Here is a 19,977-nt window from a genome sequence, read left to right on the forward strand (position 1 = left end):
TTTTGTGTCTTAGTTGAGTTTCTTAGAACTGGAGTCTGAGGTGGAGATTCATGTGCAAGTGATTTATTAAAGGAGTTTTCTTAGGTGGAATCTGAAACTGAGAGATGAAAGCAAGATTGGTCAGTGGACAAAGCAAGGCAAAATGCACTTTCAGGAGATATATATGCCTAACACATTCCCATGAGAATTTCTGGAGTATGAATTGCACCACAGAGTTTGTACTTTCTTGAGGAAAGGGCTTTGGGTTTTTATAACCACATATTAATCAGTCACTGGCCAGGGATCACCCAAGAGGCTTGAATAATCTCTCTTCAGGTAAGGGCAGTCATCTGGACAGGGGTACAGGAAGAACTATTAGCAGTCAACACTATAACAACTGGAGTGCTACAACTTGGTAAAGTGGATCAGGCTAGGACACCAACAACCTTGCTATAGTTTAATAACAAAGTTGGTATATCAGATGTCTTTTAGCTGGTAATTATCTCCTTGGTATACCTATTCCTACCAATTTAATTAATACTTCCTTTGCCATTTTATTACTGGTATATCTCTTGTTTGCCATTTATAATTAAGTTCTTGTTATTTATCAAATTAAGAATCTCTATCTTTAATAAGTGAGTTTAATCTGGTCATGTTTACTGTGACTAATTATGTATTTTCACTCATTTCTGCATGTTATTTTGTGTTTTCTGATTATCAGGCTTCTTACTTGCATTTTTATATATTTCTACCTTCTTTGAATGAATGAGTTTTATTTACTTTTTAAAAAATTACTTTATTGAAGTCATGTTGACTTACAACATTGTGTAAATTTCAGGTGTACATCACTATATTTCATTTTCTCTATAGATTGCATCGTGTTTGCCACCAAAAATCCAGTTTTTAACTATCACCATACATATGTGCCCCTTTGCTCCTTTCACCCTTCTCCTACCCTCTTCTCCTCTGGTAATCATTAATCTGTTACCCTTATCAGTGTGTTTGTTTACCTTCCACATATGAGTGAAATCATACAGTATTTGTCTTTCTCTGTCTTACTTGTTTGGCTTAGCATAATACCCTCAAGGTCCATCCATGTTGTCACAAATGTCATTATTTTTGTCATTTTTATGGCTGAGTAGTATTCCATTGGATGTATATACTACATCTTCTTTATCCATTCATCCATTGATGGGTACTTGAGTTGCTTCCATGTCTTGGCTATTGTGAATAATGCTGCAATGAAGATAAGAGTGCGTAAATCCTTTTGAATGATTGATTTCATATTCTTTGGATAAATACCCCATAGGGGAATTTCTGGATCATATAGTATTTCTATTTTTAATTTTTTGAGAAATCTCTATACTGTTTTGCATAGTGGCTGCATCAGTTTGCATTCCCAACAGCACCATATGGTAGTTCCCTTTTCTCCACATCCTCTCCAACACTTGTTGTTTCTTGTCTTGTTAATTATAGCCATTTTAACAGCTGTGAGGTGATATGCTTTTTTCCTTTCATTCATTTGAAAGTATAGTATAGTGAAAGGTGGTAGAAAATAGTGACTAGGAGCATTATTTCTGAAGTCAGACTACTTGAGTTTGAAACCAGTTAGACTATATAACAATTATAAAAACCTGGGAAAACTAATCTCTTAATCTTAATTTCCCTCCTATAAAATATGGGTTGTAATAGTACCTACTTGATAGAGTTGTTTGTGGGAATTACATAACTAAGGGTGAAGCATTTAGAAAATTAAGGTTCACTATGTGATAGTTATTTCTATTCTTCTAGTTATAAAACTTAAAAATTCGCATACTTGATTAAACAAACTGTACAAAGTTAGCAAACATCTCAATCCTCCTTAAAACTCTAACTCTGATCATCCTCCATCAGTTTCCATGTTCTTATTATCTAGGATTTAGTTTCATCAAGCATTTTTCATTTTCAATATTATTCCTTATTACACTGAATTATTTTTATAGTCAATACTATGTAAATTATCCTCACATGTACTACTTTATGTAGGTAACCATTGTTTCTTGCATCCTAACATATCCTCTAGGTACAATTCTCATCTTACTAATGTATATCTTTTTATTTTCTCACTCCCGTGTCTCTACATCTTTCTTGCACTCTCTCTCTCTCTCTCTCTCTATATATATATTTGCTTTCTGGCTTCCATAATTTTCTTTCTTGACATAGTTGCAGGTAGATTTCAGGCTTTGAAACACACCTTTAGTCTTTTTTCTCCGAGAATCGTTTCTCCAATTGAAATGATTCACTCATTTCTACCTTAATCCCTTCAGAGGATTTTGAACAGTGGGAGTGAAGGCCATACCTTTGATTTGATCCTCTTTGCAAAGATGCTTTCTATGCAGCTTAGAGTATTTCTCAGTTTTTACCCTTTAGATCTGAGAACTAGTTGTCTCTTCCTATCCTATAAGTACTTTGAGTATTCTTTCTAATCTCTTTCATTTCAGTTTTTAATTGGACCAGTTCTTTTCTGAGCTCATCTCTGTCTTGTAACACTTTTCCAAATACAGCCAACAACAAGCAGCACATGCTCCTAACATTCTGTTTTCCAATCTGTTCCTGTAGAATCACAATTTGACCAGGTACATGATTCATTTTTCATGTTATTACAGGAAATATGTTTGCATGTTTTATTACTGCATATCAAAGCTGACCACATTCCCAGACTCTGATAATAACTTTTTTGCTGCCCACTTACCAACCACTAAGCCAATGTCAAATATTTTGAGCTTCTCTTAAAAAAGCTTTGCATTATTTCCATTTCATTCTATTATGTTGTACTAATAAACAACCCTACAGTCTCAGTGGCTTAAAACAAGAAGAGTTTCTTTCTTGTTCACTTTACATTTCCAATTAAATGGGACTCCTTTCTGGCCCTGAGGGTGACAGAGTGTCTATTATCCAGGAACTTATGGATAACCATAAAAAAGTAGAAAGAAAGACAAAGCATAACAAATGGAACACCATGTTTTAAATCTTCCATCTAAATGTAATACTTATGATCACATTTAAGTGGTTAGAGCGTTATATGGGCACACTTTGATCCAAAGGAACAAGGAACTGCAATTCTGTCATTTTCCAGGAATGGAAAACAAAAATATATTTTGAATAGCCCTAATGATGACCACAGCAATATTTTATTATAAGTTCTTCTGAAATAGGAACTTTTCCCCCCTCTCTGGGCATTTTCCATGCTCTCAGTTGTAGAAGTATCTCTGTAGTGTGGCTTTTCATTTGCCCAAATCTTATAGCAGTTTAATGGCTAACACTATAACTGTATGTGGTACAGGTTTGGATTTTAATTTTTGTATTTAGACTCAGGGAAGACAAACTTCTCGCTGTTTCTGTCATCCAATGGGTAGAATTTTTCTAATCCCTTTTTCACAGAAGGTTCAGATCTTCTAGATTCCACTCTTTATACAAAGCGATCAGTTTCAGCACTCCTTCTCTCTTGTGCCTAAGGCCACATAGTCTGGTCCTTTATGGTTGTTAAAACACAATCCTTCTGCCATTATTGCCTTTGCTTCTGTTGCTACTTTTTGAGCTGCTGCAGCATCTGTTCATGTACTTGATTTCCTGGCTTTGAATCTCCTCTTTGTTTTCAGTCACTAGGGATTTCCCTTTCTTTTTTCAAAATTCAGCTCTATATTAAAGTTTGGTTTTGCTGTTTTATTTTTATGGATTTTGAGTGTAAGAAAGGTCTATGTCAGGCTGGTCCACTGTGTTATAAAAGTTCACCTACATTTCATCTTCAATAAGTATATTTCTGCATAAAATAGAACTAAAGAGGTATTTTGCAATGCAAAAACTCTGGTGTCTTTTATGGTACATCAAATACTGTCTTCGTAGCTTTTTTATGTAAGAATATCTGTCCCCAAGACACTAAATTTTTTCATAACTGTAACAAGCCATTGATTGTTCCTGAAAAAAAAAGTACATTTGTCTTGTGAATCATCTCATGATAGCAACTAGTTCTAGATCAATTTGTTTGCATATTTATTAGCAATGCACTTTTTCAAATCTGCAGGGCTTTGTCTTGAAATTTTTCTGTGTTGTGACTGTTTGCAACTCATTACAATCAGTGATGTTTGCATGATTAAATCCCTTCGTGTCCCATTTACGAAACATGAAGTTTAGGTCACTTGAAAAGGAAAATCACATTGGAATTGCAGAAACTAGCCCTTTTATGGATTGACCCATTTGGCCTTCTACTATGAGAACTAGGAGGCTCTAAGCAAACTGGTGCTTTGGGGATGCATTAGGTGGATATAGTAAATTACTCTATGTTGGAGGATCTTAGGATTAAAAGCTACACGTAAAAACGTCAGAAGTGAAAATACTGGAACACAAGATATTTTGTGAAAAATATATTTGTCCACAAATGTATTAAAATGTATTAAATGCATTTGATATTAAAATAACAAAAATAGATAAATGGGGATGCACATCTGTTTTTAAAAACCAAGCAGAAACCAAATTTTCTACTTTTAAAGGCTCAACTGACCCTCCCTCTAATTCCCATGGTTCAACCAACTCCCTCACATTTAAAATGAGGTTTGATGACATTTTCATGAATTGGAATTACGTGGTCTGCATTTTCCTTTGCAGCCCTTGATTTCAAAGAACAAATTCTACCTTTATCCCTAGATAATATTTTTCTTGATATCTTTATACCTTTGTGTTTTTCATTTGCCTCTCTTTTCCTCTTCTAATACTTCCACACATAGCAGCAGTGGAAATCCTGTCAGCAGAGCTCAGTATTCTAAATCTTGCTGATGAATGGGAAAAAGAGCTACTAGAGATGAGAAAACACCTGTTCAACCAACTAATACCACTCCAGAGCAATAAAATAATAAGACAAAATCAAGGAAGCAGGATTTTGCAATGGGAATATTTATATTTGCTTCATCTCTTAGATTTCTTATGCCAACTAAATAAGACTCTTTTAAAAAGATGGAATTAAGCTCTAGAAAAGTCAAGCTCAAACAATTAAATGTATGGTCCTTTTGAAAAAGAAGTCCTTAAAATTCCTATCACATTTGTTTTCATCAAACAGTTAAACCAGCTCTTGCTCACTAGTTAATTCCTATGTCAACATCAAGATCAAAATTTCTTCAGAGAACAACAGGTCATTTACCTCTTTTGTATACTTCACAGTATATATAATAATCACTGTAGATTTTCAATACATAGTTGAGGATTAATTCACCTTTTAATATAAAGTAGATGCTCAATGAGCATTTCTCAGTGACTTCATTTCTACCTATTAGATAATGTCAGTTCCAGATAATGTCACTTCTAAATTGTTCATTTAGGTTGTAACTTCCCTTTTGTATGCCACTATCATTACACCATTAGACTTCAAAGTGAAGCCACTTTAGACTATGGCTGATTCATTTGTTGTGAGGAGACAAGGTTACTCTTGTTCATTTTAGAGTGAAAATATTAGCAATTCAAATGAAGTAATCTTGAATTTGAATTTGATTTTGAATTAAGATGGACTTCAAATTTTTATATTTTTATTTTAACAGATTTTATTTTAATAGGCAGCACCATTCTTTTTTTCACTCATAACCATTTTTATTACGTGTGTATGTTTTTAACTGAGATATAATTAACATATAACATTGTGTAAGTTTAAGATGTACAATGAACTGATTTGATACATTTGTATATTGTGATATGATTCCCACCATGGCATTAGCTAACACCTCTATCATGTCACATAATTATTATTTCATTTTCTGGTGAGAACATTTAAGATCTAGTTTCTTAGAAATTTTGAAGTACACCATGCAGTATTATTGAGTATAATTAGTATGCTGTGCATTAGATCTCTAGAACTTATTCATCTTCCAGTTGCAAGTTTGTATTCTTTGACAAACATCTCCCTAATTTCCTCACCCTCCTAGCCCCTGGTAACTACCATTTTACTCTCTGTTTCTATGAGTTTGGCTTTTTTTTTTTTTAAAAGATTTTATTTTTTTCCTTTTTCTCCCCAAAGCCCTCCAGTATATAGTTGTATATTCTTCATTGTGGGTATTTCTAGTTGTGGCATGTGGGACGCTGCCTCAGCGTGGTTTGATGAGCAGTGCCATGTCCGCGCCCAGGATTCGAAGCAACGAAAACACTGGTCCGCCTGCAGCGGAGATCGCGAACTTAACCACTCGGCCATGGGGCCAGTCCCTCTATGAGTTTGGCTTTTTAAGATTTTATATACAAGTGATATCATACTATATTTGTCTTTCTCTGTCTTAGGCAGTCTCATTCTTGACATTGGCTTTCTCCAAGTTGTCTCAGGTATGAGGAAGTAGGATTTTGTCTCTCAAAATTTACTTTGTCTTTTTGTTTTTTATTTTAAAGATTTTATTTTTTTTCCTTTTTCTCCCCAAAGCCCCCCGGTACATAGCTGTATATTCTTGGTTGTGGGTCCTTCTAGTTGTGGCATGTGAGACACTGCCTCAGCGTGGCTTGATAAGCGGTATCATGTCCGCGCCCAGGATTTGAACTGATGAAACAATGGGCCACCTGCAGCGGAGATTGTGAACTTAACCACTCGGCCACGGGGCCGGCCCCTTCTTTCAGTCTTTTTAATATTGTTATTCACTACTTGGAATTTGATGTATCTGTCAGTACAAAACCCTCTCACTGTACCTGTTTAATGTCTCAAGAAAATTCACTTCTTACTCATTTAGTTGGTCTGGAATTTTTTCCCTGCAGGCACCTGATTAATAAGAATAAAATTAAGTCCATGAATTATATCGCTTGATGTCATAATATTCCTTTTGCATATTATAATTTTCTTGATTTAAACTGATGCTTTGTTCTTCTTCTGAGATTTCTTTTTTAGGCTATCTCTGTTCAATAATTAACACTCATATGTTAATCAAAAGAAGGGGAAAATCACTGTGATTAAAAAACACATGTTTTTGAACAAAGTCAGTGAAAACTTTAAGAAAGGCTATGCTTTTCAAGTAGTGATTTTAAGTAAATAGTTCAATTTTGTTTCAGGGCGTTTAACTATATACATCCATATAAATAATATTAAACTTATCATAATGAGTTGTCATATTGACTCAGTCTTAATTTTTCAGAAAACTCAACTACTCCATTTCTTTTGTTTCAAAAAGAAAAAGAATGATTGCACGTGCTTTTCACATTATAAGTACATTATATTAACATTTTGAGTGAAGTTTCTACTTAAACGTACCTCTGTATAGTTGTGTCTTCCTTTGTACATCACACACTTCCCTGACTTATAAAATATTTGTACTGGCCTATATCAAATAACGCACTTCTATAAATTTATTTTGATATATCTATATAGGGCTTAATACGGATAGACTTTTCCCTTAATGATGTTATATTAGTTTCTTGTGGTTTTAATAGAATTCTCCAAATGTTTTTTTTAGAAACATATTTTAAGATATATCTTATGAGTAAGATAGCCTTATGAGATAGTACTTCACTCATGATTCCTGAGGACTGAAATCATATGTAATTATACTTCAAAGTGCCTCATATACCACAATGACCTATAGTATAGAAGAATACATATACTGACAGTTAAAAAAACTTACTTTCCTTTAGCTCCAACCACTTTGGAAACATGAGGGAATTTTTAGATTTCAAATATTTGAAAGAAACATAATCTAAATATTCTATAGGCACAACCATATTTTAGACATCTGAATTCACTAGCTTGATAGAAGTCCTGGAAGGAATTTGTTTCTTTTAAAACTTCATGATATCTGATAATAAATCACAACCATTTGACTGTAAATAATCCTCTGAATATTGAAAACATTCCTTCTGTGAAGAGTTGTATCTAACTATCAAGAGGGAATGTTTATACAGCAGAATTATTTGCTTTTCAACAAATTTATTGAGATTTATATGACTATATATATAATTATCATTTACATATCAGCTAAGACCACACAATGAAATAAACTTTATTCAGGAAAGGAAATGGATTTTTCATAGTTAAGTTCTTCTAAACCTTTTATATACTGTTTTCCTTTAGAGATATCTACACTAAACATATGACTAAGAATTACAAAATTTAGCATCCATTAATATTCACAGCTGACTTAGTCTAAGGTGAAAATGTGAGGTAGGTGAAGTTTATTTCCAATAATCCATATGTTGCCATAATAAGCAGTTCTCTAAATGGAATGACAGGAGAGATGTCAGAAAAACCTCCCTCACACCTCCAAAGCATCACAAGTTTTATCTTTAGGAATTCCCCATGATGTCTGTTGTTATTTTAAATTACTTTCATTTTTAATTGGAAAATAAGTGTATGTACATTGTGAAAATAAACAAAGACAAGAAAATATACCATAGAAATTAGATATCTCTTATTATTTAGAAATATTAATTTTTTAGATCCAATTTAAGGTCATGGAAGAAGGTTATTTATGGAAAAATGGAAGAGGAATCATGAACATCTAAACACTGAAATGGGAGCAAGGGAAGAGAAATGAAGAAAGATAGAAGAACAAAGAAAAGACAAGGAAGTATACTAGAGAAAAAACTTTAACAACAAGAGAAAATCTGGAAATTTTACAAATATGTGGAAACTGGGAAACACTGTCCTGAACAACCAATGGGCCAAAGAAGAAATCAAAAGGGAAATCAAAAAACTATCCTGAAACAAATGAAAATGGAAACACAACCCACTAAAACCTATGGGATGCCACAAAAGCAATTCTTAGAGGGAAGTTTATAGTGACAAATGCATACATTAACAAAATAGAAAGATCTCAAAATAGAAAACCTAACTTTACACCTCAAGTAACTAGAAAAATAAGAAAAATCTAACAGCAAAGATAGCAGAAGCAAGGAAATAACAAAGATCAGGGAAGAGATAAATGAAATAGAGATCAGAAGAGCAATAGAAAAAAATCAAAGAAATAGTTGGTTTTTTGAAAAGATATACAAAACTGACAAACTTTTAGCTAGAATAACTACAAAATCGAGAAGACTCACATCAATAAAATCACAAATTCAAGAGGAGATGTTACAACTGATACCACAAAAATACATAGGATCATAAGAGACTACTATGAAAAGTTGTATGCTAACAAGTTGTATGAGCTGGAAGAAATGGATAAACTTTTAGAAACATACAACCTCCTAAGATTGAGTCATGAAGAAATAGAAAATCTGAACAGATCAGTACGAAGTAAAAAGATTGAATAAGTAGTCAAAACCCTCTCAACACAGAAAATCCTAGGAGAAAATGGTTTCACTGGTAAATTCTATCAAACATTTAAAGAAGAAATGATGCCAATCCTTCTCAAACTCTTCCAAAAAATTAAAGAGGAGGAAATCTTTACAGGACTAGCATTACCCTGATACCAAAGCCAGATAAGAACACTATAAGAGGAGAAAACTACAGACCAATATGCCTGATGAGTACACATGCAAAATTTCTCAACAAAATATTAGCACACCAAATTCAACAACAAATTAAAAAGATCATACACCCTAACAAGGTGAGATTTACCCTTGGGATGTAAGGACGGTTCAACATATGCCAATCAATCAGTGTGATACACTACATTAATAGAATGAAAGGTGAAAATCATATAATCATCTGAATAGATGCAGAACAAGCATTTGAAAAAAATACAGCATCTTTTCATGATAAAAACCCTCAACAAATTGGTATAGAAGGAATATAGTTCAACATAATAAAGGTCATATACAAGCTCACAGCTAACAGCATATTCAGTAATGAAAGATTTAAAGCTTTTACTCTAAAATGAGGAATAAGATAAGTGTGTACACTATCACCACTCTTATTCAATACAGTACTGGAGCTCCTAGCTGGAACAATCAGGCAAGATGAAAAAGTAAAAGACATCCAAATCACAAAGAAAGAAGTAAAATTATTTTCATTTGCAGATGATATGATCTTAAGGATAGAAAATCTTAAAGGCTCAACCAAAAAATTGTTAGAATTAATCAATGGATTCAATAATGTTGCAGTATGCAAAACCAACATACAGAAACCAGTTGCATTTCTATACACTATGAACAAAATATCTTAAAAATAAATAGAGAAAACTCTCCCATTTACAATAGCATCAAAAACAATAAAATACTGAGGAATAAATTTAACCGAGGAAGTGAAAGCTCTTTGCAATGAAAACTACAAGACTTTGATGAAAGAAATTGAAGAAGACACAAAGAAATGGAAAGACATGCCATATCCATGGATCAGAAGGATTAATATTGTTAAAATGTTCACCCTGCCCACAGCCATCTGTAGATTCAACACAATTTCTCTTGAAATCTCATTGACATTTCTAACAGAAATAGAACAAACAATCCAAAATTTGTATGGAACTACAAAATTTGATCCCGAATAGCCAAAGCAATCCTAAGAAAGAATAAAGACGGAGACGTCGCACTTCCTAATTTCAAACTATACTGCAAAGATATGGTAATTAAAACAATATGATACTGCATAAAAATAGATACATAGACTAACGGAACAAAATATAGAGCCCAGAAATAAACCCCTGCATATAAGATCAACTAATATTTGACAAGGGAGCCAAGAATATTCAATTGGGAAAGAATAGTTGCTTCAATAAATGGTGTTGGGAAAATTGAACATCACATGCAGAAAAATGAAATTAGATCCCTTACACCACAAATCTTACACCCCTCACAAAAATTAATTCAAAATGGTTTAAAAACTTAAAGATAATATCTAATACTGTAAAACTCCGATGAGAAAACATAGGGAAAAACCTCCTTGACATTGGTCTTGGCAATGATGCTTTGGATATGACACCAAAAGCTCAAGCATCAAAAGCAAAAATCAACAAATGGGACTATATGAATGTAAAAAGCTTCTGCACAGCAAAAGAAACAGTCAATAAAATGAAAAGTCAGCCTATAAAATGGGAGAAAATATTTGCAAACTATATACTGGATAATCAGTTATTAGGCAAAAAACTAAAGAAAATTAATATCACAAAAACAAACAACCCAATTAAAGAATGAGCAGTGGAAGTCAATAGACCTTTTTCCAAAGAAGAAAATCTAATGGCTCACAGGTACATGAAAAGATGCTCAATATCACTAATCATCAGACAAATGCAAATCAAAACTGAAGAGAAATCACCTCACACCTGTTAGAATGGCTTTCATCAAAACGACCAGAGACAAACATTGGCAAGGCTGTGGAGAAAAGGGAATCCTTGTGCATTGTTGGTGGGAATGTAAGTTGGTTCAGCCACTATGAAAAGAAGTATGGAGGTTCCTCCAAAAATTAAACACAGAACTAGCCTAAATTCATCAGTCCTACTTTTGGGTATATATTTGGAAGAAATAGAAACATTATCTTGAAAGTGATATCTTCACTCTCACATTTATGGCAGCATTACTCACAATAACCAAAATATGGAAATAACCTATATGTATGTCAATGGATGAATGGATAAAGAAGATGTGGCATATATACAATAAAATATTATTCACATGTCAAAGAGAAGAAAATCATGCCATTTGTGACAACATGGATGGACGTTGAGGGCATTATGCTAAGTGAGACAAATAAGAGAGAAAAAGAAAAACACTGTACAATATCACTTATATGTGGAATTTTAAAAAGCTGAACTTGTAGAAACAGAGAGTAGAATGATTACTACCAGGGCCTAGGCGGTGGGGGAAATGTGGTTAAAGGGTGCGAAGGTGCAACTAGAAGATGAATAAGTTCTGGAGGTCTAATGCATAGCATAGTGATTATAGTCAATACCGTATCATATACTTCCAAGCTGCTAAGAGACTAGATCTTAAATATTCTTACCACAAAAAGAAATAATAATTATGTGACATGATAGAAGTGTCAAATCAACTCGTTGTACACCTTAAACTTACACAATATGTCAATTATATTTCAATAAAAAATTTTAGAAAATTAAAAAAGAACAGCTTTGTCTACTTCACAATTCTTCACAGTTCTTTGTCTAACAGACAATGACTTAACATTTCTGTTTTACAGTTCCTCATACACATATTGCCCTCAGTACTCCGTTTATGTGAACTGCTCCCTGGTTGCCCAGAAAATGCCACTATAGCGCTCCATTCAAACCTACACTTCTGATATGTTGCTTCTTGATCTGAAATATTCTCTTTACAAATCAGACTTTCCCACCAAAACTTGTCTACCTTGTCTGTATATCCATCATGATAATGTTAGGTGGTAGACCAGCTGATATAATAATATATTGACTCCTACAAGTACATAACATATACGTATGTACAAAATCACTCATTGGATATTTCCCTCTGTGTTTTCAGTAGGTTCTGTTAAATCAGCATGCCCAAAACTTAACTAATTATCTTCAACTAGAACTTATCTCATTTATTGCAATTATATATATTTCCACATCTGTCTAATCCCTCACTATGCTATAAACTCTTTGAAGACAGGCATTTTTTTTTCTTTTGCTATCTCTAGCAATTAGAGCAATTACATCACAGCAACAACATAAAATATTATTCTCAGGGGCTGGCCCCGTGGCCGAGTGGTTAAGTTCGCGGGCTCTGCTGCAGACAGCCCAGTGTTTTGTTGGTTCGAATCCTGGGCGCGAACATGGCACTGCTCATCAAACCACGCTGAGGCAGCGTCCCACATGCCACAACTAGAAGGACCCACAACGAAGAATATACAACTACGTACCAGGGGGCTTTGGGGAGAAAAAGGAAAAAATAAAATCTTTAAAAAAAATAGTGTCTAAAATATTATTCTCAGTAGATGTGTTGATTCTTTTATGTAAAACTTTGAGTGCCTACTATATGCCAAGCACTTTGATTTATAACATGATAATAAATCCCCCACTCAATAAATATTTTCTTCTGGGAACACAGAGTACAGGCGCTTAAGCTAGCATAGAATAGTGTTAGGGAGGGCTTCCTAAAGGAAGTGGCATATATTCCCGAGCTTTAAACCATGATTAGTAGTTAATGAGTTGAAAGGGGCTTGATGTTAGAGAATTCTGGCAGAGAAAATAGCTTTAGCAAAGACATGTAGTGAGAATCAGAATGCTTTCTTTTTGGGGGGAGGCAGTTAAATATGGAAATTTCAACTATATACAAATATAAAGAGACAAGGATGGTTAAGCCATGTGTACCTGTAATGCAACCTCAAAAGTTATCAACACATGGTCAATCTTGTTTCATCTACACTCCATTCCTCCCAACCCCCGTGTCATATTATATTGACGTAAATCTCAGACATTATATAATTTCATGAATAAACAGTTTTATACATTTCCCTAAAAGATAAGAACTCAGTATCTTGCCAAATATAATATTAATATGACATTTTTATGTCTGGTGCCATTTTGTGCTTAATAAATAGGAGGCAACGCTTTGTAATTGCTGTGGTTGTTCAAGGAGCACCTTATATCTCACTAGGAAGCTAGCTCTGTACTTTGGACCTGAATCACTGAAACCCGTAGATCTTTAAATTTGGGGGCTTAAAGGCATTTGTAGGTTTTGGTGAATTATTTCACTTATTACAATTCATTCTTTTCTTGTGTCATACTTTTCTTCTTTTCTAAAGCTCTGTGATGGTTAATTTTATCTGTTAATTTAGTTAGGCTATAGTACCTAGTTGTTTGGCCAAACACCAGTCTAGATGTTGCTGTGAAGGTATTTTTTAGATGTGACTAATATTTAAATCAGTGAACTTTGAATAAAACAAATTACCCTCAATAATGTGGATGAACCTCATCCAATCAATTGAAGGGCTTAAGAGAAAAGACTAAGATTTCCTGAGGAAGAAAAAATTCTGCCTGCAGACTGCCTTTGGACTCAAGACTGCAATATGAATGCCTGCCAGAATTTCCAGCCTGCCAGCCTTCCCTGTAGATTTTGAACTTGCCAGCCTCCACAATTGTGTGAGCCAATTCTTTAAGTTAAATTTCTCTTTCTCACTCTAGATAGATAGACATAAAGACAGATATATATATCCTATTTTCTCTGATTCTCAGGAACACCCTGACTCGTACAGAGTTTGTTATTTAGAGTGGTTCTAGAGGAAAGGAATCGTAAAAATGAGTTTTCTGAATTGATTCTGGGATTTCTGGAATTGATTCTCTAATCTGATTAGACTTAAAGGCATTACTGACTCTATCTCCAATAGGAAAGAGAACACTGATAGTTGATGGAATTATGTGGCAAGAGATATGTAAAATATCACAATTGGATACTCCTAATAAAATACTTATAATAGACAAGGTTCCGGGTGACCATACATTTGACACTTTGTAATATTTTTATAATGAGATTGAATGCCTGCTCCTAATTGTGCTGAACAAAGTGGGGAAAGAAAAGGTTGAGCTCATGGATTTTAATTTCCAGCTCAAGTGCCCCATACATGACATAAATTTTCTATGTTTGCCAGAAAGAAGCCCTTATCTTCTCTAACTACAACACTGAGATTGCTGAAAACCAAATCCAGAGTCACATCCTGTAAGTGCCTGAATTATAACACAAATTTAATCTCCCTTTTTCAAGTTGTCTGTCTGCTGTTAAAGTGAAGGCATTGATGGGGAAGGAAAGGAATTCTTTTTCTTCTCTAATACTTTTTCTTATTTTTATGCTTTTTGGTGAGGAAGATTGGTCCTAAGCTAACATCTGTTGCCAATCTCCCCCCCTTTTTTGTTCGCCCCAAAGCCCCAATACATAGTTGTACATCCTAGTTGTAGGTAATTCTAGTTCTTCTATGTGGGATGCTGCCACAGCATGGCCTGATGAGTGGTGCATAGGTCCTCACCTAGGATCTGAACTGCAAACTCCATGCCGCCAAAGTGGAGGGTGTGAACTTAATCACTCGGCCACGGGCTGGCCCCAGAAATGGGATTCTTAAAGTTGGAATGAGGATCTGTGGGAAGATACTGATGAAACCAAAGACATTTGAACCCTGAAATTCTGATTAATCTTCTTTACCAGTGGAAGCACTGTTCCTCACCTATCTGAGGAGATTAACTCTGCTTTGCCTGAGGAAACTGTAATCAACTTCACTAAGGTAGTTTCCTTGCAACGCAATGAGGATTCTTCTCATGACTTAACCACAACACCCCTCTTTGTTTCTGGATCCATAACTACATTCAAGTCCCAGCAGCCTCTGAAAAGTGAGATACAAAATGTTACCCACAAGGAGGTACATCATCCTCCAGAAAAAATACGTAATTTTCCAATTTATATGGACAGAAATCTGGGGAATACTTGTGGGAATGGATATTAAAGATGTGGGTAATGGCGAAAGGAACATAAAACTGGATCAGGACCAATTTATTAATATGGACCCAATGAGCAGAGATCCTGGATTTACTGTTGCAGGACAAGGTCTTAGCAAAGGCTCTAACAGTTTTCTTTTATTTGACAACAGAGCCAAAACAGCAATCAGAAGAGTCTGACTAGCAGAGATATATGACATTGGTTAGTTGATCAGGTGTTCCTACAAGTGAAATAGACGGAAAGTCAACTAAATTGTTACTTAATCTACATAGCAGAAGTGTCAAGGTCAAATGAGAAAAGTCTAACTTGAATCATAAAAACAGAGGAGCATGAATCCTCAACTGATTCCCACAACTGAGCCAATTAACATTTGAGAACCCCATGAATGAAGAGGAGGCTAGGTCACCTCGAGGAAGGATCCTGGTACACTGCCCAAAGTTTATACAGTTAATTTTTCTTCTAGCCTTCCTCAAAGGGACATATAGCCTTTTGCCATAATAGTTATGCATTGGGGAAAAGGAAATAACCAGACTTTTTAGGAACTACTGGACACTGGCTCCGAAATGATATTATTCCAGGAGACCCAAAATGTCATTATGGTCCAACAGTCACAGCAGAGGGTTATGGGGGTCAAGTGATCAATGGAGTCATAGTTCATATACATCTCACAGTGGAACCAAGAGTCCATGAACCCATCCTATGGTCATTCCTTCAGTTCCAGATTGTATAATTGCAATGGACATATTTAGCAACTGGCAGGATCCCCACATTGGTTTTCTGGCATGTGGGATAAGGAATTTTATGGTAGGAAAGGCCAAGAGGAAGCCATTAGAAATGCCTCTACCTAAGAAAATGTGAACCAAAAGAGATACTGCATTCCTGGAGAGACTACAGACATTAGTGCCACCATGAAGGACTTTAAAGATGCAGAGATCGTGATTCCCACCACATCTCCTTGACTCACCTATGTGGCCTGTGCAGAAGACTGATGGACCTTGGAGAATGACAGTAGATTATCATAAGCTTAACTAAGTGGTGACTCCAATTGCAGCTGCTCTACCAGATGTGGTCTCATTGCTTGAGCAAATTAATTCATCCGCTGGTAGCTGTTATGCAGCTATTGATCTGGTAAATGCATTTTTCTCAATTCTTCTAAGTAAAGACAATGAAAATCAGTTTGCTTTCACCTGGCAAGGCCAACAATACACCTTCACTATCCAACCTAAGGGGTATACCAACTCTCTAGCCCTATGTTATAATTTAGCACACAAGGACATTTATCAACTGTCCCTTCCATAAGACAGAACACTGGTCAATTACCTTGATGATATTATTTTAATTGGACCTGTTGCTGAAGAAGCAGAAATTACTCTAGACTAATTTGTAAGACATTTGTGTGTCAGAGGTTGTTCTTCCCTAGCGATATTTCTAGAGGTCCAGCGGTGTGACACATGTTGAGATATCCCTTCTCAGGTGAAGGATAAGTACTTTATTTGGCCCATCATACAACCAAAACAAAAAAAGAGCACAACACCTAGTGGGCTTTTTTGAATTTGGGGTACAACATATTCTTTGTTAAAGTCTGCTGCTCTAGTCCATTACTAAGTGATTCAAAAATGCCCTTGTTTTGAGTGGGATCCAGAAGAAAAGAAGGCTCTGTAACAGGTCCATGCTGCTGAGTAAGCTGCTTTGCCACTTTGGTCATATAATCCAGCAGATCCAGGGTGATTGAAGTGTCAGTGGCAAATAGAGGTGTTGTTTGAAACCTTTGGCTGGCCCCTGTAGGTGAATCACAGCACAGACCCTGAGGATTTTCTTAAAAAACCTGCCATCCTCTGTGTATGCCTAGCCTTCTTTTGAGAAACAGTTTTTAGCTTGCCTCCGGGTGTTAATAGAGATTGAATACTTAAGTACAGGTTACAAATTTACCATGTAAACTGAACTGTCCACCATGAACTGGATTTTGTTTGCCCCACCAAGCCGTAAAATTGACTGTAAACAGCAGCACTCCATTTTCAAATGGAAATGGTATATAGGTGATTAGGCTCCAGCAGACCCTGGAGACAGAAGTAAGTTACATTGAGAAGAAGTCCTAATGCTCATGGTCCCTACTTCTGCTATGCTACTTTCTCTCTTCCAGCTTACACTTATAACTTCATGGGAAATTCCTTACAACCAGTTGACAGAGGAATAGAAGACTCAGGCCCAATTTACTGATGGTTCTGATTGATGTGCTGTGTAGTGGACATGTGTAGCATCACGGCCTCCTCTTGCGACATCCCTGAAAGACAGTTTTGAAGAGAAATTCTCTCAGTGAGGGCTTTGAGCTGTGCACATGGTTGTTCATTTTGCCTGGAAGAAGTGACTACCCATAAGATTGTACAATTCATGGACTGTGACCAATGGTGTGGCTGGATGGCCAGGAACTTGGAAGGAACATGATTGGAAAATTGATGATGAGAAAGTTTGGGGAAGAGGTTTGCTGATGGACATCTCTAAATGGACAGAAAATGTGGAGATATTTTTTCCCATGTGAATGCTCAGCGAAAGGACTTCTCAGAAGAGGATTTTAACAGTGAAGTGGATAGTATGATACTTTCTGTGGATATTAGTCAGCCTCTTTCCCCTCCTACCACTGTCATCACCCTATGGACTCATGAACAAAGTGGCCATGCTGGCAAGAATTTAGGTTATTGCTTGGCTCAGCAACATGGTCCTACATTTGCCAAGGCTGAATGAGCTACAACCACTACTGAGTGCCTAATATCCCTGAGGAAGAAAACATCACTGAGGCCCAATATAGCACATTATCTGGAATGATCAGCCAGCTGCCTCATGTCAGGTTGATTACATTGGACTTTTTCCATCATGGAAAGGGCAGAATTTTGCTTTTACTGGAATACACACTTACCTTAGATACAGAATTGTCTTCCCCACATGACATGCTTCTGCTAAAACTACCATCCATGGACTTACACAATTCTTTATCCACCAATGTGATATTCCATGTGACATTGCTTCTGATCAAGGAACTCACTTTACAGCAAATTAAATGCAACAATGGGCCAATTATATAGAATTCACTGATGTTACCATGTTCCCCACCATCTTGAAGCAGCTGATTTCTCTGGAGAACTCTGACTAATACAATGTCAGACTTCATTTCCCTCTTCGAAACCCTAGAACCTACTTATACGTCTCATCCAATTCAAGTTTCTTTTCCTAAATTCTAACTACTTCACTTCTTCCTGGCTTCCACTGACTACATCAGTCAAACAAATATTTCATTTATTTCATTCTTCTTTTATCTCCATGTGTTTTTCATACGACTCCTGAGTCATGGCCAAAGTTCCCATTAATCCCAAATGGCTTTCAAAACACTTGTAATTTCAAGGAAATCATTCATTTCCACTGTACTACTGGAGAATTTCTTGAAAGATCATGGTGTGTCACACCTCCAAGAATCAACAAACTCTTATTTAGGGACTTCTTTTATGACGACATCTATGAATATTGTCCAGTAGATCATCAGCCCTAAAGGCACATTTTCATAAAAAAGTGGAAGGTGTATCCATTAAAAGCACTTGAATGCTAAATAATCATAGTAGTAAAGATGCATAATCTTGGGGACCATAGAATCATTAGAAATCACATGCAAAGTAATTGCTTGTGGAAGTAAGCCTTCCTGTTAAAAATACACCTTAAATTCAGACTTCATCCTACTAATATCATCAGGCTAAATGGAGCTGAAACAGCAAAGGCAGCAAAAGTCCAAATAAATTAGTCTCACATGTTTCTGAAATGTGATGAAGGAGAACCTCTTTTTACAGCCTGCAGTTTCATATGATTTGTATTATTTGATGTGGCTGTGATTTTTTACTTAAAAAAATTAATAAAATCAGCTTAAATTCCCCTCAATAATAGTTCCAGAGAAAGAAATTCAAACAGGCAGGTTCTTATATTTGTACTTTTATCTATTTCTGACCCAAGTGTGAAACAAAACTGTTTTAAAATGAAGACTGCCGTCTCTTTTGAAGATGTATATGTTTCTATTTAAATATATACATATGTCTTCACAAATTTCAAACCCTATACTTGTGGGCTTATCTCTATTACATTAACTGGCTTCGCATGATGATGAGTCACTATAATTTCTAATGCTTATTTCCATACTTTTAAATATATACTCAAATTTCATCAAAGAAGACACTACTTAAAAATCTCTTTTTGTTCCTTCTGCACCACTAGAGCCACCACCAGCACAAATGAGAGTGTCTTTGAAAATAAGTATATATAAAACTCCGACTTTCTTTTAACATTTTCCATTATGCACAAACATCCTTAAAGCAGAGATGATTCCCCTATTGCCTTGCATTTCTCAAACTCTATTTCTCTGAAACTTGTATCATCTTCTGTCCTACTTTTGTGTCTTTGTAGTGATCTTTATACAAATACGACATACAGGAGTATTGCAAATATGTGTTATTCTTTGCAATGGTCCTGCAGAAAAATAAGTGGCTAGATGTGGAAGAGTATCTATAAAATCTAAAATTGGGATCAGAGCACCCACCGTCAGACTATTATTAACTTTCCATGTTATTGTAACGCTAAAATAGCAGAGTCTATCTAAAGCAAAATATGTTAACACATTCCATACTGTTTTGGCTTTAGATGAAAAACTGATGTTCTTTTTTA

At 35.3% G+C, this 19,977-nt stretch overlaps 1 protein-coding gene and 1 pseudogene across 1 annotated transcript in view; both read left to right on the forward strand.

The window, feature by feature from the left end:
* Positions 1–16,740, forward strand: part of LOC111771471 (uncharacterized) — a 38,628-nt gene extending 21,888 nt beyond the window's left edge. The window contains 5 exon segments of the mRNA XM_067053878.2: positions 15,746–15,846; positions 15,849–15,959; positions 15,962–16,132; positions 16,135–16,237; positions 16,239–16,740. Of these exon segments, the coding sequence (XP_066909979.2) occupies positions 15,746–15,846; positions 15,849–15,959; positions 15,962–16,132; positions 16,135–16,237; positions 16,239–16,740 (988 nt within the window).
* Positions 16,741–17,377: 637 nt separating this feature from the next.
* Positions 17,378–18,423, forward strand: LOC138921780 (uncharacterized; annotated as a pseudogene).
* The last annotated feature ends 1,554 nt before the right edge of the window (positions 18,424–19,977 follow it).

The sequence above is a fragment of the Equus caballus genome, chromosome X, assembly GCF_041296265.1.
Source record: "Equus caballus isolate H_3958 breed thoroughbred chromosome X, TB-T2T, whole genome shotgun sequence".
In the NCBI taxonomy this organism is placed as follows: Eukaryota; Metazoa; Chordata; class Mammalia; order Perissodactyla; family Equidae; genus Equus; species Equus caballus.